Raw genomic sequence first — 26528 nt, 5'->3', positions numbered from 1 at the left:
GGGTTTATTCTCCCACGATTCTCTCCTCCCCTCGATTTGTACCTGAACGTTTTCTGGCTGGCTGGCGCTGGCTTCCCTTCCCTCTCACTGTTCCACCCTCTGACGTCATTACGTTTTGACGCGAGGGCGGGGCAATGAGTGGTTATGGATGTTACGAACCCAGGCATCCAGACGTAGAACATTGGAGGTGCAAAATATTATATAGGATTTGTTATACTGCCAAAGGATCGAAAGATATCATGGAGGTGTATTAGCATAAGTTTGTAATTTTGCACCCAACTGTAGGCATGAGACTTATGCCATGTAAAAGGCTGGTGTAATTGCTTGCACCTGACTGTTGGCAGTCAGGCATGTAACTCCTGGTATTCTAAAACACGCGCGCTTAACGTCTAGGCACAACTCTGAGCCGCCGATGTACGTCCCGCATCCCCTGGAAGGTGTGCACAACACAATTTGCGCACAAACCCCTGGATTCTATATATGGTGGCTGAAATTCCACATGGAAACTGAAGCATATTCTATAACAATGCGCAAAACTTGTTAACTAGCTAATCAGCGCTATTAATTGGACCCTAACAAGCAATTATCAGCACTAATTTGCATTAATTGAGATTTACGTGCACAACTCACTAAGTGTATTCTATAACGTGGTGCGCCTAAATTCTAAGTCGCATAGTTGAAAAGGGTGCGTGGTCATGGGCGTGGCATGGTGTGGGCGTTTCTAAAATCAATGGTCATTATGTGCCTAATTTAGGCGTTGGAATTTACACCAAGTAAAACGTGGCCTAAATGGACGTGACCAAATTTGGTCACATGGCAAAAGCCACTTGGCATCTTCTATATATTGTGTGGAACCTTAAGTCTATTCTATAAAATTTAGGCATTCTTTAGAGATATTCCTAGGCGTAATTTTTCTGTGTGTATTTTTCAGTTGCTATATATAGAATCTTTCCCAAATTGTCTTGAATAGCGACTAAGGGCAATTGGGCATGCAATTGCTAATTGATGCCAATTATTAGCTTTTAACTCCAATAAACAGCCAATTATTAAATTGTTATGTGCACAATTGACCTTATTCTATAAATTGTATGTGCAAATTTGTGTGCTAAGCATAAATTTGTGCGTGCAAGTGTATTGAATTAGGGGGTTAGTGCGCAAATTTGAATGTCCAAGTTATAGAATAAGGTCAGTTGCATGTGAAATTAATTTAATAATGAGGAGTTAATTGGTGTTAATGAGCAATAGGCCATAAATGACCTTAATTAGTGCTAATTAGCAGTTACATGTGCAACTGCCCTTTGTCAGTATTCTAGAAGTTGCATGCCCAAGATCAATTGCCTGGAACTTCTAGGGGATGTGTATATGGGAGGGGCATGGGTGGATCGGGGCATGCCCAGGATAAGCACGTGCAGATACAGAACACCATCACTTATGTGCGTAACTGACAGCAATTAGGTGTGTGCACTAGCACCTAAAGCTATATTTATAGTTTAATGGTGTTTACTATAACATTTTATCTGACTACGCAAGGCACATTGCGGTGTACATATTACATATGCTGAGATTCCCTTTGGCAGTCTCGCAGGACTATTGAGACCTGTGAGACTACCGCGGGAAGTTGGCATCCATTTTGAAAACAGGGCAGCGCCGGGCAAAATAGCGGTTGTGGGCAGGAAAGAGAGGGATTCTTTCCTGTCCCCAAAGAAGACACTAGACCATCAGGGCCCTTCAAGGTAGGACCGGAAAGGGTCCACTGAAGGCTTGGGGGGACTATTAGGTGTGGGAGGGGGGCAGCAGCTGTGGAGGTGAGGGGGCTGTAGTGTGTGGGAGGGGGCAGCTGCAGCAGCGGTGGGGGGGGGGGGGTAGGGCGTGGCAGGCAGTGCCCAGATCACTGTCAATCCACCCGTCGGATCTGCCTTGCAGCTAACTTTGGGCACCATTAACTGAACTCCCCCACCCCTCCCCCCGGATCCTTATTAGTGGCTCTGTTTGACAAACCTCATAAGCCTCCTTATGTCCTGGATATGCTTCGGAGTACAGTGCCTCATCCCCAGCCAAGTCAACAGCTACAACGGTGTCATTGTGGTACTTCTTACAGAGTTCTACAACCTCAAGAGACCAACCTGTTAAGAGCAGGAATTCAGAGGTAGTCATCAAGTAACTAGAACAGCACTTCAGGAAAAAGTGTTTCCCATTGCTAGTATAAGTGGCAAAAATTGTGGCTACATTGCAGGTGTGGGCATTTACACCTGCCCAGGAGCAAGTGTTAATATCCATGCATATAAATATTATCTACTAGTAAAAAAGGCCCGTTTCTCAAAGAAATGAAACGGGCGCTAGCAAGGTTTTCCACGGAGTGTGTATGTTTGAGAGAGAGTGTGTGTGAGAGTGACTGTGTGAGAGAGAGAGAGTGAATGTGCGAGTGTGTGTGTGTGTGACAGAGAGAGAGTGAGACTGGGTGCGAGTGTGTGTGTGAGATTGAGAGTGTTTCCCAGGGGCCCCCTCCCTCCCTCCCTCCCAGTTCCAGTGTCCCCCCTCCCTCCGTGTTCCAGGGTCGTCCCCCTCCCTCCGAGTTTCACGGTCCCTCCCCCCCCTCCGAGTTTCAGGGTCCCCCCTTCCCTCCCTCCGAGTTTCAGGGCCCCCCTCCCAGTTCCAGGGGCCCCCCTCCCTCCCTCCCTCCCTCCCAGTTCCAGAGTTGTCATCCCTCCCTCCCTCCCTTCCAGTTCCAGGCCCCCTCCCTCCAATTTTTAAAAGTTATCTTCACTTACCAAGTCAGGGTTAAGGCGGCGGCCAGCAGCGGTAAAACGTGTGCAGGCTCGGCCCTTCTCTCTCTTTCTCAGCTGTGGTCCCGCCCTTGGAAACAGGAAATGAGGGCGGGACCACAGCTGAGAGAGAGAGAGAAGAGCCGAGCCTGCACGCGTTTTACTGCTGCTGCTGCCGGCCGCCGTAACCCTGACTTGGTAAGTGAAGATGACTTTTAAAAATCGGAGGGAGGGGGCCTGGAACTGGGAGGGAGGGAGGGAGGAAGGGAGGGACGACGCCACCCTCAAGCGTGTGACGTGCCCTTCCCTCTCACTGTTCCGCCCTCGACATCATCACGTTTTGACGCGCGGGCGGGGACAGAGAGAGATGGTGACAGCCAGCACGAACCCTACAAACCCTTCACTGCCACGGAGTCAGCTTCAGAACGTTGGAGGTGCTTTTTATTGTAGTAGATGTGCATAGAGTAGCATATTTTGGGGACTTTTTATTTATTTGTAGCATTTGTATCCCACATTTTCCCACCTATTTGCAGACTCAATGTGGCTTACATTTGCCGTAATGGCGGTTGCCATTTCCGGGTAACAGAATTACAATTGGTATTGCATTAAGGAGTATACATACATGGTAACATTCATGGTGTATACATACATGGTAACATATATGGGACATAGTGTATATGGAACAGATCGTGATATATATATACCATGTGATACATACATGGTAAGGAATAAATTATGGTAGTGCAAGAAGGTTCCTGAGTAATAGGTTAGTTTGTAAGCGAAGCTACAGTAAGCGCTATCATGCACTTATTGCAGGACATGCTCAGGCGTCCTGCGGTAAGTTCCTAATTGGCGCATGCCCATGTGCTAAATAATATTTTATATTTTTGGTGTGGGGGGAGGGGCGTGTTGGGGGCAGAGAGCGGGCGTTCCTGCACTAATCAATTAGTGCGTCTACATTACCACATGCTAACTGATTAGCGCAGGATTACAACGGGAGTCCATACCGCCTACACAACAGATGGCGGTAAGTGCTCTCGTGGCAATCCTTTTTAATGGCCTCCACGCGCTAATGACAACATTAGCACGTGGCCATTAATTAGAGGTAATAGAAAGCCGGCCATTTTCCCGCCATGGTAAAAATGGCTTTAGAGTGTGGGAAAAACCCGCATAAGGGTGAACTAAGGCCAACTTTTACCGCGGTTTAGTAAAAGGACCCTTTTATAAGATATAATTTATTTATTTATTTGAGACATTTATATCCCACGCAAGTTTCAGTTCAATGTGGCTTACAATAAACAGTCTAGGATACATAACAAAGAATAATGCATAAGAAAGTAATTTGTTGTAAGAATCCAATTTTACAACACAGTATCATAAACATACTGGGATAGCTATGGATGTTTAACATTTAGAAAATCTATTATGAATGAGAAATTGTACATGAAGCAAAGAGAAAGTTAATGGTAAATAGAGTAATAACCAATTCCGGTAATAATTAATTGTTTGAGATATGGTTGTTCTTTTGTGAGAGTTTGTTTGAAGAGGAACGATTTGAGGATTTTGCAGAATCTAGTATATTCCTGTATATTTCTTATTTTGGGTGGTAAGTGCTCTGCCTAACTCCATCCCATACACGCTCACTGGTAAAGTATGTGCCATCATGTCAGAAGCATGCACTTTTACACTGGTCATTATTTTAGAGGCCATCTGTGTGCAAAGGAGCCAATTCTATATATGGCGCCTATGCGTATTCTTCTACATTTAGACGTGGTTTATAGAATATGTTTAGGCCAGGTGGATGCGCCTAGATTTAGGCATGGCCATTTACACCATTGAAAAGCTGGTGTAAATCCCTGCGCCTGAATCTAGGCACATAGGCCTGAATTCAGTAACCGTGTACGTACATCTGATTGACGGCCCCGGCACGCCCACACTCCTCACATGACTACGCCCCCTTTTTGGCTATGCATGTGGGAATTTACATGCACCTCTTTATAGAATTCGCTTGGAGAGAAGCGTGTGTAAATTCCAATTAACTCCAATTAGTGTTGATTGGTCATTATCAGCCAATTATCATGAGTATGTGGGTCATTAAGATATTTAGTAGCATGTGGCAAGCCATGTATAGAATCCAAGGGAAAATGGCTTCCTGAAATTACCTACTAAATTTTAAACAAGCTTAGAAAAATGCAAGATGCAATTGTTATAGGATACGATCCACGCATAAATCCTAATTAAGGCCAATTAACGCCAATAATTGGTTAGCAGAAAATTATTGGAGCTGATTAGCTCATTTAATCAAGTTGTGTATGCAAATTGGCAATGCTTGCTTATTCGTGCGCAGAGCTTTAGTCGCCACATATAGAATCTGGGGAATAGTGTGGAACTGCAGGGGCTGTACGTGTGGACGGAGCATGGGCGGGCCATGGATGTGTCACCAAACAACATGCACAATTAGTAGAATATTATCAGTTGCGCAGATTGACTGGCGCACCTAGGCGCGTCCCCTTACAGCAGCCATTGACCTGGTGTAAGTGATTGCATCTAACTTCTGGCATGTCAAGGCAGGTTTGAACTCGTATTCTATAAGACATGTCTAAGTGCTGTTATAAAACTGGCACTAAGTGCACCCCTTTCTGCCTACGTCTTGACTCCAAATTATAGAATTACCCCCTTAATCATCTTCTTTGGTACTCCAATAAATTGCATCAGAACCTAGGGAGATACCAGGATTCCAGGGAATAGTCACTGTGGTGTAACAGGGGATGAAGTGGAAGAACAGAGTGGGATGTTTGACCACGGAAACCAAAGACTGGAGAGATGAATTCTTCAAGAAACAAACGTTGATTAGATAAAAAGACTCGACACAAACGCTGTGCTTCGGCCACTAGGCCTGCATCAGGAGTCTCAGTGGTAAGAGAGCATCTGATGCACTGGTCATATGGAGTCAGTGAAGTCGACGAGAAAGCTTTTACACCTAAAGGCAGTGGTGTGCTGGAGCAGGCTCTCACAGGCTCGCAAGAGCCGGTTGTTAAGTTTTTAAGAATTTTGGGAGCCGGTTGTTAAAGTAGGAACCCCAATGCCTACTATAACAATTGGCTCCCAAAATGTGGGCTTGGGCCCCCTGCTGAATTTTCTTTTACTTTGCTGGTGGGGATGCTGAGCCCTGCCAGCCAAGTAAATAGACTGCTGCTGCTCCCCGCTCCTTGTCTCCAGCTCTGAGCAGCAGGCTGGGACTTCTCCAGCATGTGTGAGAAGTTTCAGCATGCTGCTCAGAGCAAGACGTTGGGAGTGGTGGCAGTCCATTTATTGGCTGCCAGCAAAGGTATGCCTAGTGTGCCCGCACGAAGGAAGGAGAGAGAGGCAAGTGTTGCTCCCCTCCCCCCCGGCCACCCCTGGCCCTTCCAACTGCAGAGCTGGCTATGTCCGGAGAAAGAGCCTGTTGTTAAAAATGTACCAGCACACCCCTGCCTAAAGGTCTTTTTATAGACCGACTTCACTGACTCCATATGACCAGTGCATCAGATGCTCTCTTACCACTGAGACTCCTGATGCAGGCCTAGTGGCCGAAGCACAGCGTTTGTGTCGAGTCTTTTTATCTAATCAACGTTTGTTTCTTGAAGAACTCATCTCTCCAGTCTTTGGTTTCCATGGTCAAACATCCCACTCTGTTCTTCCACTTCGTGTTCTTCCGTGGGACGTTTGAGTTCTCCGCCTCAGGCGGTTTCTCTTGGTAATGGGATGAAGCAGTAACTAGGGTTCTGATTACTGGGAATCGGTACGAACATATTAAGCCAGTTCTGAAGGTATCACACACTGGCTCCCCATCGAATACAGAATCCAATGTAAGATCATTTGCATTGTCTTTAAAATAATAACGGGACAAGTCTCCAAAGTTTTAGGGGGTCTATTACGAAAATTTTATTCCTGTGGACATCTCAAATGTTTACCACCAGCTGATTTTTACCTTGAGCTAAAAACACTAGTGTGGCTTTGTAAAAGGCCCCCTTAGTGTTCAGACTCCATATATATATATATCAACTAGTATGGTCAAGAAGGTTGGCTGATCAAGTCTTACTGGATGTTCCCTCATTCCACGTGGTAAAATTGGAGGAATTCAGTCTATTGTGGGCCAGTGGCGTAGCCACAGGTGGGCCTGGGTGGGCCGGGGCCCACCCACTTTGGACTCAGGCCCACCCAAAATTGCTGTGGCTGGTGGGGATCTCCAAACCTTGCCAGCTGAAGATTTTCTCTCCTTGGGCAGCCAGAGCTCTTCCAAATGTCAGCCAGTAGCACTTGCTTTGAGCTGACGCTGAGACCAGCCCTTCTGCACGTGCTCAGTTTTTGCACATGGAAAAGCCACTGAGCATGCATGGTCTGCCGGCAGCAGCATCAGTTTGAAGCAAGTGCTGCCGGCTGCCATTTGGAAGAGTGCTGGTTGCTCAAGGAGGATGAGGAAATCTTCAGCTGGCAGGGTTTGGGGAGCTCTGTCACCTCAAGGATTTAATATTTGGGGTTTGTGGGCAGGGTGGGGTGGAGAGAAGATCAAACCAGAGGGGGACTGTGGGGGGGGGGGGGGGGGGAGAATTCCATGCCCGCCCACCTTGGGCTCAGGCCCACCCAAAATTGACCATCTGGCTACGCTCCTGTTGTGGGCCCTATACTTTGGAACAAACTGCCTCTGAGATTAAGAAGGTTCAGAAACATGAATGAGCTCAAAAGAGAATTGAAAACCTTTTTTACACAGGTACAGGGCTGCCGAGAGACTGGGCTGGGCCCCGCCCCTTCCGCCCTCCACCCCCCCCCCCCCCCGAGGTCGTCACTGCCGCTCCACCCCTCCGTCCGCCACCAGGCCAGGCCTCCTTCATTGAAATTGCAGTCTCACCTCTGTTAAAGCAGCGCTGCAGGCAACAGAACGCCCCCCTTCGGCCCTCCTTCCCTCCCTGTGTCCCGCCCTGAAGTTATGTCAGATGAGGGTGGGACACAGGGAGGGAAGGAGGGCCGAAGGGAGGCGTTCTGCTGCCTGCAGCGCTGCTTTCACGGAGGTGAAACTGCGATTTTAATGCAGGGGGGCAGACAGTTGACGACGGAGGGTGGATGGGACTGCGGCGCCGGGCCCCCTTGGAGGCCCGGGCTGGGGAATTTTGTCCCCCCTGCCCCCCCCCCCCCTCTTGGCGGCTATGTGCAGCTATATTAGTAGGTGGAAGAAGGAATTGAGAAGGTGCAATTTATCAAATTCAGAAACTGGTTATTGTTTTTAGTCATAGAATTTGTTGGCGTACATATTACGTATGTACTTTTGTGATCCGCCAAGGACCTTGGGACTGAGTGGAATACAAGATTTTAAATAAATAAATGAACTGTGTTATATTACTTGGCATGTGACGCAGGCAGCACAGGATAGATCTGGCTTTGATGTTGAAGTCTCTTTCGCCTTCTCGTAATCCCTGGTTAACGAGATCAACCACTTCATCAGGAGTGAGGTCACCGCTGTCAAAAGTAATAAAAAGAAACTGAGGTAGTTAAACATTTCAACAGGCTAGGCTCAACGGCGGCGATGGGAATGGGCCAGAGGGAAAGAGAGCTGGAATCCTGCAAGGACTTGGTGGCCTTTTGTGTTATCTGTTTATCAGAGACTCCACCATTGTGCTTAGGGATGTCGGTGGATAGAGTAGTGTAGCCGAAGTTGGTCCATTTATATAAGGTAATAAAAAATGAGTAAGGTAATTGAGGCAATTCTGTAAATCGGCGGCTCCATTTTTGCATCCCCTTATGCAGTGCAGGAAGCACCAATCCTACATGACATCAATACTAGTGCAAATCCCGCATTGCTACGCCACAAAGAAGGCATTCCCACACGCCAGGTCAATGGCAGCTGTAAGTGGGCGTGGCTAAATGCACTGCTCCACGTGTGCAACATGCATTCTGTAAGATGTGTGCGTTGCTTGATACACCCATGTCCTGCCTGTGCTCCTCTCCATGTACGCCCCTTCCCAGTTGTGTGCCGTGCTAATTACTTGTGCGCTTACGGCATAGTACTTAGGGCAAATGCATGTGTAAGTGGTGCGTACTTCTGCATTTATGCGTGAAAAACATGTGTAAATGCAGGCGCACCTTTTACACAATTGTGCTCCAAATATCTTTCTATTGGTCAAACATTAATGCCTTTCTTGGCTTGCTTTCTGGAATTCAGTAAAAGTGGCTTCTGAGCACTGTTCCCTCTTAAGCTGCGCAGGAGTCCTCCAACTGCATTGCTGCCAGTAGGGGGTGCTGCTTCAATATTGTGCTTTCAATCACTAGGGACAGGCAGGTTCCCTGTCCCTCACTATTGAAAATGTGACCCGCCCCCACTGGCAGGACTGCAGGTGGAAGACTCCTGCTCTCAGCTTATCGAAAACAATGCTTCTGGGCCTATTTTCAGATTGTGTGGCATGTGAGCTGGTCCTTTCCAGCATGTCCTTCCCTTTGTGATTTGGCATCCTGTTTTCTTAATCAGCAAAACTGTTAGTACACTAACCAAGTGCCTGATAAGGTCAAGGATTTTGTTACATTTTCCTTGCTTTTTGCAGATTGAGTGGGAGCCGCAATTCAAACTTTTCCTGATAAGAAACATCAATATGACCAGGGCTGATTGCCTGATAACTAGGCAGTTATCTAGGGCAACAATGTTTTCTGTGGTGGTGGTGAGGGGGGGGTAGGGGGGGGTGGAACTAAAGAACAGCTGCAGGCAAAGAAACTTTCACAAGCTGGGAAGGTGGGCAAATTTCAAAATGCCCAGCTATCTAGATTATTCTGGAAAAGGTAGTGTTGACCCCAACATGATTGTTGGGGGCAGGGGGCAAGAGTCTTTAAAAGTCAATGGGAGGGGGGGGGGGTGCAAGACTGAAGGTTTTCCTAGGGTGCCTAATGCCCTTGTATTGGCTCTGAATATGATCCAAGAGAGAAAACTTCTCTTACTGACCTAAAGCGTATTCAGTCTACCGCTCCCCAGTACCTCTCCACTCTTGTCTCTCCCTACGCCCCCTCTCGGGTACTCTGTTCTGTGGATAAATCTCTCATCTGTCCCCTTTTCCTCTACTGCTAATTCCAGACTCCGTTCCTTTTATCGTGCTGCACCTCACGCCTGGAATAGACTTCCTGAGCCTGTACGTCTAGCCCCTTCTTTGGCCGTTTTCAAACCCAGGCTAAAAGCCCACTTCTTTAACACTGCTTTTGACTCCTAACCGCTACTCACTTGCACTGTACCTTTTATCCCCACCTCTTTAATTCCCTTACCTCTTAGTTGTTCTGTCTGTTTGCCTGTCCTATTTAGATTGTGAGCTCTTTGAGCAGGGACTGTCTTTCCATGTATGGTGTACAGCGCTGCGTATGCCTTGTAGCGCTATAGAAGTGATAAGTGGTAGTAGTAGTAGAAAAGCTTTGACAATGTTTTTCTGGTAATATTTGCTATAGAACAGCAAGTTAACAGTTATTTCTTTTTCAGATGTGTTAACTGAGTGGTGTTATATAAACTGTCTCTATATTGTCTGTATTCACCTCATTGGGCCTTATGGAATAAATGAAAGATACCCAAATTATAAAAATTAAGCATTGTGATTTGTCAACTAGTGTCAGGTGACCACACATTGCATTGTAACTTACAGTCAGCAAGTTATGACAAGACAGCTAGTGAAAATGTTTGAGTGCATCTAGATGTCACATAATAAAGTGCAGAAGTGCATGCAAATCAAAAAATTTGTTTTTGTTTCCCAATATCGTATAAACACAATATTTCACTGCCCGCGGTGCATCAGAGTTGTCAAATGCATTTGACAACTCGGACTTGTAACTAGTGAGCGATACACAGAGGGGATCCAGCAGCTCATTTGCATACGATCCCCTTTGTGCATTGCTCGCTGTTTCGAATTCGCTAAATTTTACTGCGGCAGCTTTGTGCATTGGGCCCTCAGTGTGTTGTTAAACAATATAAAATGATGCACAGAGAACAGCTCTACAAAAAGATCTTATGTAAGTCCAAAAAAAAAAAAAAGACGACACTCGCAATTGACTTGTTTCTACAAAAGAACATAAGGCATGCCATACTGGATTAGACCAATGGTCAGTTCAGTTCATTTGGTAATCAATGGGTTAATCCCAGTAGGGATGATCCCAACACCTGTCTGCCTAATAACTGCTAACGGACCTGTTCTCCCAAAACATATTCGAACCTTTTGTAGACCCAGCTATAGCACTAGCCTTTAGGGATGTGCCTTCGTTAATGCACATTTGGTTTTTAGCACAAGTGTGTGAAATGAACCAAAACAAATCTAAAAACTGGCAGGGGGGGGGGGGGGGGAGGGGGGAACAAAAAGTAAATTACCATTTTTTTTCCCTTTGCAGAACTATACAAGCCTTGTCCACATTCTTCAGTGACAAATCTTTAATTATACATTGACTTCCTTTTACTTTGATGCACTAAACAATTAGGGACCCTTTTACTAAGTCGGGGTCCTTTTACTAAGGTGCACTAATAGATTTAGCATGCACTAACAATTAGCATATGCTAAATGCCACCAGGGCTGCTGAGAGACTGGGCCGGGCCCCTCCCCCCCCCCCCCCCCCCCCCCCCCGAGGTCGCCACCACTTCCCCCCCTCCCCCGTCCGCCACCTGTCCGGGCCCCCTGCATTGAAATCACAGCACCTCTCACCTCCGTGTGAAAGTGCAGCAGGGCAGCAGATCGCCTCCCTTCGGCCCTCCTTCCCTCCTTGTGTCCCGCCCTCGCGGAAGTTTGAGGACATCAGATGAGGACGGGACACAGGGAGGGAAAGGCCTGAAGGCAGGCGATCTGCTGCCTGCAGCGCTTTCACACGGAGGTGAGAGGCGCTGTGGTATCAATGCAGGGGGCCCGGCCCGGTGGCAAACGGTCCACGACGGAGGGTGGATGGGACTGCGGCGCCGGTTCCCCCCTTGGAGGCACGGGGAATTGCTGCCCCCCCCCTCTCGGCGGCTATGAATGCCACGCAGCTGTTGAGAGACGCTTAAGAAACAGGGTGTGACACAGAGGCTGACGGCAGGGTTAGCTCTGTGTTTTAGTGTTTTCTGTAGCAGATCACAAATATTTGAGCTCAGAGCAAAGGAATATACACTGATAACACACAGCTGGCTCAAAGAAGTTTAGAGGGGCAGTGCACGGCAAGTACGTACCTATATGGAAGCCAAATTTTAGTATAAATGTAACAGCGTAGTAAGAGGAGCCGAGCATTGTTTCCAGATTCCTAATTGTGAGTGCCTGTGAATCCTGCTCGCTTGAGCATGAAGATTTATTTTTCCTTCTCAAGTCTTTTAACCCTTTCTTTTATTCTCTTTTGTAACACTTAATAAAGCCAGCTTAATTTGATTTACCACTACTTTTGGCCGCTGTCGGTGTCAGGGTGCTGGGCTCGATGGACCCCTTGGTCTGTCCCAGCATGGCGATGCTTATGTACTTTGTAGATTCAATTTATTTCAGGTTATGAAGCCTCGGGTCCCCGATGGCTTTGCTTGCCTTGGACCCCGAACACAGCCCATTGTATACCTATGGGCTGCATGGAACTTAATACACACCGAGGAGTCCTTTTACTAAGGTGCGCCAGAAAATGGCCTGCGCTGGTGTAAACGCCTGTATTGGATACGCGCAGGTCCATTTTTCAGCGCACCTGCGAAAAAGGTCTCTTTTTTTTTTTTTTGCCTGAAAATGAATGTGCAACAAAATAAAAATTGACGTGTGTCCATTTTGGGCCTGAGGCCGTACCGCCACCCGTTGACCTATCAAAAGTGTTTGAAATTGCCACCAGTTATTTTTCTCACTGACTTCTTTGTTTCCCAGCTAATTCTTCCAGCATCGCCAAGAATATTTTGCTTGATTTGGACTAAAACATTCTCTATCCTTTAACAAATCACTTTACCTTTTTTGTCCCCAGGGAATGGGATCCACCTTGGAGTTCGCTAACAAATGAGGACTGTACCGGACCTCAACATACATGACTCCTTCTTTGGCTCTCATTTCTAGAAACTCATAGGCTATTCGTTTCACCGCCTCTCGATCACCCCTGAAAAATGAATAGCAAGCACTCAGATTAGTTTGCTTCTGCTTTGTGAGAAGTGCGACATTGAAGACTATCCGGCTGATATTAACTGACCAGGAATGCTCCTGACTGGCTAAATAGCCTTAAGCCAGCTAAGCGTTAATATTCTGCGTAAGATAGCCGTCTATTTCAGCTGAATTTTAGTGCTTAGTGGGCTAGTCCAGTCACCAGCTATGTCATGCAACGTGGAGGGGCATAATCGAACGTCGCCGGCGATCTAGTTTGGCGACGGCGAAACAGCTGGTCGGAACCGTATTATCAAAAAAGATGGCCGGCCATCTTTTTTTTCCGATAATACGGTTGGAACCGGCCAAATGCCAGAGTTGGCCGGGGTTGAGATGGCCGCTTTTGGTTTTCAGTGATAATGGAAACTAAAAGCAGCCATCTCAACCCCGGCTAAATCCAAGGCATTTGGCTGTGGGAGGAGCCAGCATTTGTAGTGCACTGGTCCCCCTGACATGCCAGGACACCAACCGGGCACCCTAGGGGGCACTTCTAAAAATTTTAAAAATATATACAAATACCTCCCAGGTGCATAGCTCCCTTCCCTTGGGTGCTGAGCCTCCCAAATCCCCCCCAAAACCCACTCCCTAGAACTCTACACCATTACCATATGGGTGAAGGGGGGCACCTACATGTGGGTACAGTGGGTTTTGGGGGGGGGGGGGGTTGGAGGCTCAACACAGCACCACAAGTGTAACAGGTAGGGGGGTGTTGGACCTGGGTCTGCCTGCCTGAAGTGCACTGCACCCATTAAAAACTGCTCCAGGGACTTGCATACTGCTGTCAGGGAGCTGGGTATCACATTTGAGGCTGGCAAAAAAGGTTTTTTTTTTGGGGTGGGGGTTGGGTGGGAGGGGGTTGGTGACCACTGGGGGAGTACGAGGCAGTGATCCCCGATTCCCTCCGGTGGTCATCTGGTCAGTTAGGGCACCTTTTTGTGACTTGGTCGTGAAAATGAAAGGACCAAATCACGCCGGCGAAATGCTCGTTAAAGCCACTTTTTTTCCCATTATGTGCTAAAGCCGGCCATCTGTTAACCCCACTCATGCCCGGCCATGTCCCGCCTTCGCTTCGCCGCCGACACGCCCCCTTGAACTTTCGCCGGCTCTGCGATGAGAAAGCGGCGATGGTGTCAAAAAAGCGGCTTTTCATTATACCGATTTGGCCGCTTTTGAGAGATTGCCGGTGATCTCCCCATTTGTGTCGGAAGATCGCCGGCAATCTCTTTCGAAAATAAGCCTGATAGCCAGTTAGAGCCAATATTCATTGGCTGACCGGCTACGTTTAGTGGCCAGACAGACCTGCGTAAATAGCAGGTCTGTCTTTGGCTGCCATAACTTAAGTCAGCCAACCCATGAATAATCAGCTTAACTGGCTATGGGCCCTGATTACTAAGGTTCATTAGCGTTTTTAACGCGCCTACAATTAGCGAACGTGCTAACCGTGTAGGTGCCTATAGGGATATCGTAGGCACGTACATGGTTAAAGCACATTAAAAATTCTAATGCACCTATAACATGGCTTAGTAAATAGGACCCTATGTTTTTACCAGACAAAAAAAAATCCCAGAAATTCAACGCCGGTCGCCAGACATGGTACCGGCATTGAATTTCCAGATTCGCTGCCAAGTGTGGGAGTTAGCTGGGCTGCCTCCTGCAGGTTCAATATCAGCCCCTATAACTATAGGGTCCGTTCTCTAAAGTGGTCCTTATTTATTTATTAGGATTTATTTACCGCCGTTTTGAAGGCACCTCTTACACACATCAAAGGTGCCATTAAACTGACAGTTAGGCATCTGTGTGCAGTAGGTACTATTCTACAAGGTAGTACTTAAGTGATGTGGAAGGGCATTTTCGAAAGAAACGTCTAAGTTGGAATTTGGACGTCTTTGTAAAACATCCAAATTTGGAGGTGGGGAAAAGGACATTTTCAAAAAAATGGACGTCCATCTTTCGTATCGAAATTACCAAGGACGTCCTTAGATTTGGACGTCTTTGATTTTCGGCAATTTTGGAAACCAAGGACGTCCAAGTCTAAAACGTCCAAATGCAAGCCATTTGGACGTGGGAGGTGCCAGCATTTGTAGTACACTGATCCCTCTGACATGCCAGGACAGCAATCAGGCACCCTAGGGGGCACTGCTGTGGACTTCATAAAATGTTCCCAGGTACATAGCTCCCTTGTGTGCTGAGACCCCCAACCCCCCCAAAACCCCCTACCCCCAACTGTACACCACTACCATAGCCCTTACAGGTGAAGGGGGGCACTTAGATGTGGGCACAGTGGGCTTGTGGTGGGTTTTGGAGGGCTCGCTCTTTCCTCCACCCATGCCTAAATCATCAAATACGCTTAGGCAGAAATGTTTTCCACGTGGATTTTCAAGGCGCCATATATAGAATCTAGCCCAAAGGTTATAAAACATCAACTAAGTGCAGTTGTATGTGTAACTGCAAATTAGTGCCAATTAGTGGAGGAGTGGACTAGTGGTTACAGCACCGGTCTTGCGATCCAGAGGTCACCGGTTCAAATCCTGCTGCTGCTCCTTGTGATCTTGGGCAAGTCACTTAATCCTCCATAGCCTCAGGTACAAACTTAGATTGTGAGCCCTCCTGGGACAAAGAAATAGCCAGAGTACCTGAATGTAACTCACCTTGAGCTACAACTGAAAAAGGTGTGAGCAAAATCTAAATAAATAATTATTGTTTACACCTAATATAACAACTAAGGGCTTCTTTTACAAAGCCGTGTTACCGATTCTGTGTGGCAAATGAGAGGAAGCCCATCCAATTCCTATGGGCTTCCTCTCATCTGCCACACGGGAATCACTAGTGCGGCTTTGTAAAAGAAGTCCTTAGTTATGCGCAAACCTGGCAATATTCTCTAAACTATGCGCACCGAGATCGAGCATACTAAGCAGCGGGATAACTGAACTTGCCGCATGAAAATAACACCCCTGACGAAGCCAGTGTGAAACAGTTGCGCTGTAGAGTGAAGCAGCTTTTGTTTCAGGTAAGTACCCGAGTGAACGTGGTTGTATCTGGACTCCTATTTACTAAGCCACGTTATAGATGTGTTAATGTCTTTAACGCGCATTAACCATGTACGTGCCTACAATATCCCTATAGGTGCCTACATGGTTAGCGTGCGCACTAATTGTAGGCGCGTTAAAAATGCTAACACGCCTTAGTAAACAGGGCCCTAATATTGGGACAAAAAAGGAAAAAAAATTGTCAAAATATTAAATACGAAATTAACTATACAGGAGGATTTTTTTTTTTAGGAGTGATGAAGAAGTAGGGCGGGTCATTAGTCCAAGCCTCATTTCAGATGTGACCTAAGCCACTGAAGTCCTTTTTCCTCCTTTTAATTTTTTTTAGAACAACCTTCCTGAGCCCTTTCGTCAAGCCCCCTCCCTGCCCATCTTCAAGTCTCTGCTTAAAGCCTACCTCTTCAATGCTGCCTTCGGCACCTAACTCTTACCTTCAGGATATCCGGACTGCCCCAATTCGACTGCCCCTATCGAATTGACTACTCACATGTCCTTTAGATTGTAAGCTCTTTGAGCAGGGCCTGTCCTTTTATGTTAAATTGTACAGCGCTGCGTAACCCTAGTAGCGCTTTAGAAATGTTAAGTAGTAGTAGTAGTATTACATATAGCAGTGATTTAACCAGAGCTGAGATTGTGATGTCATAATGCCTCATTCCACCAATGCCTAAGAGCCAACCTCATCAGTGATGTCACAATGGCTTGATTGTCCTATATTTGTCTCACTCTTATCCTTTAGATTGTAAGCTCCTTTGAGCAGGGACTGTCCTTCTATGTTAAATTGTACAGCGCTGCGTAACCCTAGTAGCGCTTTAGAAATGTTAAGTAGTAGTAGTAGTATTACATATAGCAGTGATTTAACCAGAGCTGAGATTGTGATGTCATAATGCCTCATTCCACCAATGCCTAAGAGCCAACCTCATCAGTGATGTCACAATGGCTTGATTGTCCTATATTTGTCTCACTCTTATCCTTTAGATTGTAAGCTCCTTTGAGCAGGGACTGTCCTTCTATGTTAAATTGTACAGCGCTGCGTAACCCTAGTAGCGCTTTAGAAATGTTAAGTAGTAGTAGTAAATTGGATGTTAGTTGCTAATACTTTATAGCTAAGTTAATTGGACAAAGATACAACACAGTCCTATCTTTATCTGGTTTCGCTTTGCGGTTAAGTGCTAAATATCGCACTTAACCTGATAAGACATAGGCCGCATAAACCCAGATATTCAATGCCGGTGCCTGGAGATGGCTCGACACTGAATATCCATGCACGATGCCAGTGGGGGTAAAAAAAAAAAATACTGACCACTGCAGGCTGAATATTTATCCCAATGCACGTAACTTTAATAGTAGCCTAGTGGTTAGCGCAGCGGACTTTGATCCTGGGGAACTGGGTTGGATTCCCACTGCAGCTCCTTGTGACTCTGGGCAAGTCACTTAACCCTCCATTGCCCCAGCTGCAAATAAGTACCGTTATTAAATGGACTTGGGGAAAATCCACTATTTCTGGGATAAGCAGTATAAAATGTTTTGTACATTTTGGGGACCTGGCCGGGTATTTGTGACCTGGATTGGCCACTGTTGGAAACAGGATGATGGGCTCAATGGACCTTTGGTCTTTCCCAGTATGGCAATACTTATGTACTATGTAAACTGCTTTGAATGTAGTTGCAAAAACCACAGAAAGGCGGTATATCAAGTCCCATTTCCCTTTCCCTATTTGAGATTCTACATGGAACGTTGCTAATGGAGGAGTAGCTTAGTGGTTAGTACAGCAGACCTTGATCCTGGGGAACTGAGTTTAATTCCCACTGCAGTTCCTTGTGACTCTGGACAAGTCACTTAACTCTCCATTGCCCAGGTACAAAATAAGTACCTGTATATACTATGTAAACTGCTTTGAATGTAGTTGCAAAAAACACAGAAAGGTGGTATATCAAGTCCCATTTCCCTTTCCCTATTTGAGATTCTACATGGAATGTTGCTACTATTGAGATTCTGTTGCTACTGTTTGAGATTCTACATGGAATGTTGCTAGTGGAGGAGTAGCCTAGTGGTTAGTGCAGTGGACTTTGATCCTGGGGAACTGGATTCAATTCCCACTGCAGTTCCTTGTGACTCTAGGCAAGTCACTTAACCCTCTATTGCCCCAGGTACAAAATAAGTACCTGTATATACTATGTAAACTGCTTTGAATGTAGTTGCAAAAACCACAGAAAGGCGGTATATCAAGTCCCATTTCCCTTTCCCTTATCGTGGCACTGAAGATCTTGAGACTAAGGCTGGTATCTTCCAGTCTACTAGATATTTTACTTACGCAATGGCAGGCATGTAATGGTTAAATTTTGCAAGGAATTCGGTAAGGCTGCCCGGTTTTTTGCAACAAATGTGCTGCAGAAGTTCTTCCCTGCTGTTTGCTGGTAACTTGATCTGTCTTTTACTGAAAAGGAAACACAGCACTGTTTTTTTGAGACAGTCTTGAAACAATCTTATTATAAAAACATGAATCAGCCCCACAGGTTGACCCCACCTATCTCTGAACTCAGCCAAATGCTTTCATACATTTCCAAAACTGGGAACAACGCTGTTCTAGGTGCAAAGAAACAGAGGTTGAGTTCCATTGAAAGAAGTCTGTCCACTGAAAACACAGCCTTGCTACATGTAGGCTAAGGACAGCCATGTGATTCATTCCTATAGAATACAGGGTCCACCTTGACACATACCACTCCAAGACATCGCATAGGTCACTCTGGCTCACCCTCATGCAACACTCTGAACATAAGGGTGAAAACCGTAAACTATTCACTGTCACACTGGGGACCAGTGTAGAACTTTTATTTCAGGTGAAACCCTGGAACATGGCAACCAATCTACCACATTTTGCGGGCGCAGGGAGAACGGAGTGGTTGCGTTTGTGGTCGGAGGGGGGAGTTTGGGTTTCAGCATTTTTGGCCAAAACTGAAGCATGGTCGAATCTGGATTTTGGTCCGGTACCAAAATTTGCTCAGCCTCTAGCATGCCTAACTTTTGGCTTAGCAATGCAGCTTTGTGCTAATCTTCTTTAAACAATTGCTAAGACCGGCCCTGATAGTGCATGAAGCTGAAGAAAGGTCTGAAATGACGCGAACTGTTCCCTCTAAGCAGAGCGGGAGTCCTGCACCTTCAGTCCTGCCAGTGGGAGGTGCTGTTTCACTATCCCATTTTCAATAGTAAAAGACAGGTAAGCTCTGCAGGACTCCAGTGCACCTGCCTGTCCCTAGGACTATACAGAGATGCTACATTTTCTACATTATTTTATCAAAGTCCTTTATCAAGACTACCCATTAGCATTTCCACTTTTCAAGCTACGAGGATCATTCAAGACTCCTGAGGCAGGCCTGTGGCCGAAACACAGTACTGTGTCGAGTCTGTGAATAAAGCTGTTTCTTTTATCATCATAGTCCCGTTTCCCTGGAGTCATTGGTCCATTTCCCACTTCCTATTAGATGTCCCTAGTGATTGAAAGCACAATAATGGAACACCCCCACCACCACCACTGGCTGCAATGCAGTTGGAAGATTCCCACTCAGTGAAGAGAACAGTGTTAGCAGTGTGATTTAATTCAAGAGACCAAACTAAACAATTCTGAATCAAGAAAATAATTATTTGAATAATTGTTGGCTGCCACATTTTAACAAGTAGAGCTACAGATCAAAGAAGTTCAATTGCAATGCCTGATAAGTCAGGATTTGTGTTTTATTTATTTTTTTTAATGGATTTTTCTATTCACATTAAGCAAAACGTATCTAGTTTTATAAAAACCCATTGTGGAGATCAAGCCCGAGCTTGCTTAAGATGTTCTCCATGATTTTAGATCAATAATTTTATACAGAGAAGCTTTCCAATAATTTAGAATGAGCTAATGGAGTAGAGGAGTGGCCTAGTGGTTAGGATGGTGGACTTTGGTCCTGGGGAACTGAGTTCGATTCCCACTTCAGGCACAGGCAGCTCCTTGTGACTCTGGGCAAGTCACTTAACCCTCCATTGCCCCATGTAAGCCGCATTGAGCCTGCCATGAGTGGGAAAGCGCAGGGTACAAATGTAACAAAAATAAAACAGATACTATTGGAGATTCTACATGGAATGTTGCTATTCCACTAGCAACATTCCATGTAGAAGGCTGCGCAGGCTTCTGTTTCTGTGAGTCTGACGTCCTGCACATACATGCAGGACGTCAGACTCACAGAAGCAGAAGCCTGCGCGGCCACATTGAGTGGCCTAGTGGTTAGAGTGGTGGACTTTGGTCCTGGGGAACTGGGTTTGATTCCTACTGCAGGCACAGGCAGCTCCTTGTGACTCTGGGCAAGTCACTTAACCCTCCATTGCCCCATGTAAGCCGCATTGAGCCTGCCATGAGTGGCAAAGCATGGGGTACAAATGTAACAAAACAAAAAAAAAATTAACAGACAAGCAGTTATTGCACTGCCTTTGCACTTACCATATGTTAATTTTTACTGTTAAAGCATGGCTAAGTGCAAACCTTTCCACACTTCACTAAACAGGCCCCTTAGTGTTAATTAAAAAAAAAAGTTAATAGTTGTATTATTATTCTTTAACAGCTTACTTGGCAAAGTACAAGATGGTTTCAGGTTTGATGCTGGCATCAAGGTGGATGTGAAGTTCTACCTGTGAGTGAAGAAACCATAACCTAAATGTCTCGCTGGTCTTTGTTGTCAAGAGACCATTTTTGTGTGCATAGCAATTACTATGTTGTTACATTACAATTTGCAAATGCTACAATACAGTGTATGACCAATAAAGAGCTCCCATGTCTACACTGTTTAACTAGTTCTGATGCACTATGAAAGGTTGGGCCCAGGAAAAAGCCTCCTGAGATCCAGATAGTGCATGGCACACTGATAACATTTTTCCCCTCTCCTTCCCCCACTCCTGTCCCTCCCCCCAAGTGCTCACTAACTGTCCCACCAAGGGTACCCATAGAACATTTTTCAAGGGGGAGTAAAAAAAATGCGCAACCAGCATTAGCACACGGCTTACTAAACAGGGGTGGGGGGGGGGGCTAGTCTTTGGAGGAATGTTCATTGGTTTCATAGAAATCAAGAGGGTCAATAAAGGAAATTAATATTAGTGTCTATAATAATTGATCTGTTTTAAAATGTTTTTATGAGTCTTTTACTGTAACCCGCTCTGTAAGCTTCTTAAGATGAAAACAGCAGGCTATAAAACTATGTAATAAATTAAATAAAATTAAATGCATGCATTATGGACCATATCTATTAAGTATTCATCTCACAAAAAGAGAAACTGTATATGAATAGATAGCACTGAATTGCACGGAAGAAGTTGCTTTACTTGCTGGTCCATGATGTCCTAACCATCGTCAGACATGGATATATGTTATGTTAAAACTGGTCTGAAATCTCCACCCCGATACACTGAGTGGAGGAGTAGCCTAGTGGTTAGAGCACCGGACTTGACCTCCAGAGGTGCCCGGTTCAAATTCAACCGTTGCTCCTTGTGATCATTGGCAAGTCACTTAACTCGCCATTTCCTCAGGTACAGAATTAGATTATGAGCCCTCCAGGGACCAGGAAATACCAAGTGTACCTGAACGTTACTCTCATTGAGCTACTACTGAAAAAGGTGTAAACAAAATCCAAATAACTGCATAAGAACATGTACTTTTCAGTGTAATCTAAGTTTCTAAAAGCCCATTTATGTGCATAGATCAGTGCGTTATGCAAAAAAAATATTTATAAAATTACTTCTATTAAAGCTTTTTTAGTCTACACATTTTGGGGAAAATTCTGTAAATGGTGCTTTAACATTAAGTGCTAGAAAAAATCAGCGCTAAGCGTGATTCTATATAGGACAAATGGGTGTAAATGCCGGCACTCAAATTAGGCACAGAGTCAGTATTCTGTAACTATATGTGCAACTTTTTGGAATGACCATGGACACACCCCCTTTCGAGTTATATGTACATAAGTACATAAGTATTGCCATACTGGGAAAGACCAAAGGCCCATCGAGCCCAGCATCCTGTTTCCCACAGTGGCCAATCCAGGTCACAAATACCCGGCAAGATCCCAAAAATGTACAAAACATTTTATACTGCTTATCCCAGAAATAGTGGATTTTCCCCAAGTCCATTTAATAACGGTCTATGGACTTTTCCTTTAGGAAGCCGTCCAAACCTTTTTTAAAACTCTACTAAGCTAACCACCTTTATCACGTTGTCTGGCAACAAATTCCAGAGTTTAATTACACGTTGAGTGAAGAAAAGTTTTCTCCGATTTGTTTTAAATTTACTACATTGTAGCTTCATCGCATGCCCCCTAGTCCTAGTATTTTTAGAAAGCGTGAACAGACGCTTCACATATGCTGAGTTAGGTGCCACACCTTATAGAATAGAACGCAGCCAGATGTGTGCGCAAATTTTAATGGGTGCCAGTTAACTTCAATTATTGGTTGTCAACATCCATTTACTGAAGGTTATCAGCTCATTAGTCAATTAGAGCATCTTTTACTAAGGCGCACTCACTCGTACTCGCTAAAATTGTGGGAACGCTAAACGTTAGAGACGCCCATAGGAATGCATTGGCATCTCTAACGTTTAGTGCACCCACAATTTTAGCATGCGCTAAAAACGTGAGCGTGCCTTAGTAAAAGACGCCCTCGATTTGCACGCGCATCTTGGGAAAGTGTCCAAATTTGGGTGTGCAAATCTGAGTGCCGTATATAGAACCTGGGTTTTCTTTCCTGGTACAGCCTTTAATTTTTGGCTTTTCTTTATCTTTTCCCATTTTTTTGTCTCATCTTTTTTGAATGCCTTTGTTACTTTCCTTGGGAGGTCGTATCATGCTTCCACCACTCTTTCTATGAAGAAGCATTTCCTAAAATTACTTCTGACTTCACCATCACAGATACACGAAAGGAGCAAGCCCCTTTTACATCTGCTCTATGTCTTAGGAGAGGAAGGGCACAACCACTCTCTGCTTTATTAATACAGTTTTTTATTTCTCCCGTATTTCTCTCTCTTTTATCTATCTGATTTACACGAAATAATGTTACCTTGGGCTTGTCGAAAGCAGGCAGCACCTGTTCCATTTTGCAGTTGCTGGTTTTCTGTAGATTTCACGGATCTGACAGTCTTGAGCTCTGAAAACTATAATACTGATTGCTGTACTGAACCTTGCCCTAAGGTTTGTCAATAACCCAGCCTTCTTTAGTACAACGTAACTAGATACAGCACGAGCTAAACGCCTGCTGCTTATCTAACACCTAAGCTAGGCATTGCAACATACATGTGAGGCCACGAGGAACCAACTGCCTTCTAAGGTTAAACAGATACACTCAAAGAGTTTATATATTGTCATGCTCAGCCGCCAGATCCGCACCACTCTTTCTCAGTCTCTTCCTTTCTTTACCAAGCACGCCCTTCACTCCCGAGTCGACAGTCTGCAATCAGGGTCTCCGGACAACAGGCAAATCACCAGAAGTGCTTTATTATCTCCTGAGTACATTTACTGTGCTTTAAGGCTTCACAGGCCTTTCCCTCTCCTCAGTGTAGCTCCACTTTTAAACACAGTTCATTGGAGCCCTGCTTGCAATACAGTTCAGCTTGGGCCTGCTTTCCACACAGTTCACTTTGGCCCTGCTTTCAATATGGTTTTCTCCAGCACTGCTTCTAATCCAGTACTTAGTAGCACTGCTCTTTCCCACAGTTAATGAGCACTGCTTACAATTCAGTTCAGTTAGCAATGTTTTCCTCCTCAATTCAGTTTTAGCACTGCTTTCAAACACAGTTTAGTTTAGCATTGCCTTCAAACACAGTTCATCTTAGAAATGAAATTAAACAGTTCAATTCAATGGCAATATGGTCTAAGTCACTTTCTCACTCTTAGACCTAATGACCCACCTCCCTCATTTGTCAGCACAAAACCACCTGACATCCACCCACCGGGTCAATTCACCAAGGCTTCATTCACTCTCCAGTTCAGTTCATAACTCACTTTAAGAACCCTCCACCAGCACTTCCATTTCCTCCTCATTCTCCCCTCCTTTCTCCTCCTCCAGTTCCATTCTCTCCTCCCCTTCCTCCCGGTCTAGGGGCTCCTCCCTCCCCCCATCTGATTCCATCTCCCAATCACACCCCGGCTCCTCCCTCCCTTGCATAGATTCTTCTCCCTTCACCTGATCTGTCTGCTGGTGCTGCACTGCCTTCTGGGGCTTGTAGTTTCTGAGCTCCTGGCTTCTCTGACGTTGCCCTGCCTTCTGGGCTTTGTAGTTCCTTGGTTCTGAATCTCTCTGGTGCTGCACTGCCTTCTGGGGCTTGTAGTTTCTTTGCTCTTCACAATATAGGCTGACTCTATTAAATATAAAGGGATAAATACTAATTCACATATATCTGAATTAAAGTAATATATTGCTCCAAAATCAACAAAGTTGAGGTAACATAGTTATTTTATTTTCCAATGCCATATTACTACTACTACTACTATTTATAATTTCTATAGTACTACAAGGCATACGCAGCGCTGTACACCATACACAAAAAGACAGTCCCTGCTCAAAGAGCTTACAATCTAGACAGGTAAACAGACAAAACGATTAAGGGTAAGGGAATAAATAGGTGAGGATAAAGGACAGGGCAAGTTTAGTGGTTAGGAGTCAAAAGCAGTGGTAAAGAGGTGGGCTTTAAGTTTGGACTTGAAAACGGCCAAGGATGGGGCTAGGCGCACAGGCTCGGGAAGTCTATTCCAGGCGTGAGGTGCAGCAAGACAAAAGGAACAGAGTCTAGCATTGGCAGTAGAAGGGGACGGATAAGAGAGATTTATATTACAATGGGGCAGGGTTTTTGTGCACCAAGGACTGGGTTGAAAACCTCTGCAATGGGGGAGGGGGGTCTGATGTGCTTGTTTGCCTTAGGCCTATCAGAGGGTTACAATTGCCCTGATTATAGACATTTAAAAGCTGAAACAGTAATTATTCAGATTACAATTCCTGTTGCATGTCTCTCTGTGTCAGGTGTTCAGCGCTGCATGCGTCTGGTAGCGCTATACAAATGCTAATAATAATAATGGGTTTGAAACTTACTGACCATATCACCCTGTAAGTACATTCCATGAATTGGTTTCCTATTGCCTATATGGTGAGAGTTTGGCGTTTTACCATTTTAAAACACATTTTTCATGAGGATCTGACTATTAAAAAAAAATTTTGACAAATGCACTTAGGGCCCCTTTTACCAAGCTGTGGCAAAAGGGGGCCTGCACTGGCATCAGCCCGTGTTTTTGACACATGCCAAGGCCCCCTTTTACTGCAGCAGGTAAAAGATAGGTCTTTCTTTTTTTAAAAAGCAATGGCCATGCAGCAAGTGAAGAACTTGCTGCATGGCTATTTCAAAGGGGGCGCCCCGCCCTTACCACTTGACATCTAGGGAAGTGGAGGGTTGCCAGGTCTGCGGGTTTCCCGCCCAATTGGGCGGCTTTCCTGTTGCGGGCAATTTTTGCTGGCTGGGGGAAATTGGGCGGTTTTCTGGGGCTTCTATTGGTCCAATTTGGTCCAATAGAAGCCCTGCAGAGGCTGGTTAACGCTGTCGGGGGCGGGGTTAGTGACATCATGGCCCGCGTCAGGTGCGGGGTTAGTGATGTCGGGGGCGGGGTTAGTGACGTTGAGGGTACGTCGGGGCGGGGTTTAACTTTGGGCTCGTTTTGGGCGGGGAAAATTGATCTTGTGCTCTGACCTGAGGAAGGCTCTACCCCCGAAAACTTGTCAAAAACTATAATTATTAGTTCCACTCCTTCAGGGGTAGGGTGATCACTGAAGGATCCTGCAGCAGCCAGACCCCCTGCAACCAGCCACAGAATTGATGAAAAGACTGCTTTTGACTCATAACCACTTCTAACCACTCGCCTCCACCTACCCTCCTCTCCTCCTTCCTGTACACATTAATTGATTTGATTTGCTTACTTTATTTTTTGTCTATTAGATTGTAAGCTCTTTGAGCAGGGACTGTCCTTCTTCTATGTTTGTGCAGCGCTGCGTACGCCTTGTAGCGCTATAGAAATGCTAAATAGTAGTAGTAGTAGTAGTAGAATGTTGCTACTATTGGAGATTCTACATAGAATGTTGCTACTATTGGAGATTCTACATGGAATGTTGCTATTCCACTAGCAACATTCCATGTAAAAGGCTGCGCAGGCTTCTGTTTCTGTGAGTCTGACGTCCTGCACGTATGTGCAGGATGTCAGACTCACAGAATCAGAAGCCTGCGCGGCCACATTGGTGATCTCGTAACCACTCGCCTCCACCTACTCTCCTCTCCTCCTTCCTGTACACATTAATTGATTTGATTTGCTTACTTTATTTTTTGTCTATTAGATTGAAAGCTCTTTGAGCAGGGACTGTCTTTCTTCTATGTTTGTGCAGCGCTACTACGCCTTGTAGCGCTATAGAAATAAATAGTAGTAGTAGTAGTGTGCAGAGCCTGGACTCTTTCAGTAATACTTGGGGACCACAGGTCATTTTTAGCAGGCAATGGAAAAGGTGCCAGTACTCAGAGTCAGTAACCCCCCCCCCTCCCCCTCCCCGAAAAAAGCCCTGGTTCC

The 26528-nt window shown here is 45.5% G+C and overlaps 1 protein-coding gene across 1 annotated transcript in view; it reads right to left on the bottom strand.

The window, feature by feature from the left end:
- The window catches only part of LOC115475815 (adenosine deaminase-like), a 45190-nt gene extending 21231 nt beyond the window's left edge, over window positions 1-23959 (bottom strand). The window contains exons 1-7 of the mRNA XM_030211820.1: window positions 23931-23959; window positions 22990-23076; window positions 20519-20580; window positions 18233-18355; window positions 12690-12833; window positions 8140-8255; window positions 1999-2123 (exon numbers count right to left, since the gene is read on the bottom strand). Coding sequence (XP_030067680.1) covers window positions 1999-2123; window positions 8140-8255; window positions 12690-12833; window positions 18233-18355; window positions 20519-20580; window positions 22990-23025 — 606 coding nt within the window. The 5' untranslated portion in view covers window positions 23026-23076; window positions 23931-23959. The remainder of the gene's footprint in view (window positions 1-1998; window positions 2124-8139; window positions 8256-12689; window positions 12834-18232; window positions 18356-20518; window positions 20581-22989; window positions 23077-23930) is intronic.
- Window positions 23960-26528: the final 2569 nt, after the last annotated feature.

This window comes from Microcaecilia unicolor, chromosome 8, assembly GCF_901765095.1.
Source record: "Microcaecilia unicolor chromosome 8, aMicUni1.1, whole genome shotgun sequence".
Lineage (NCBI taxonomy): Eukaryota > Metazoa > Chordata > Amphibia > Gymnophiona > Siphonopidae > Microcaecilia > Microcaecilia unicolor.
This window is presented reverse-complemented; position numbering and strand designations above follow the sequence as displayed.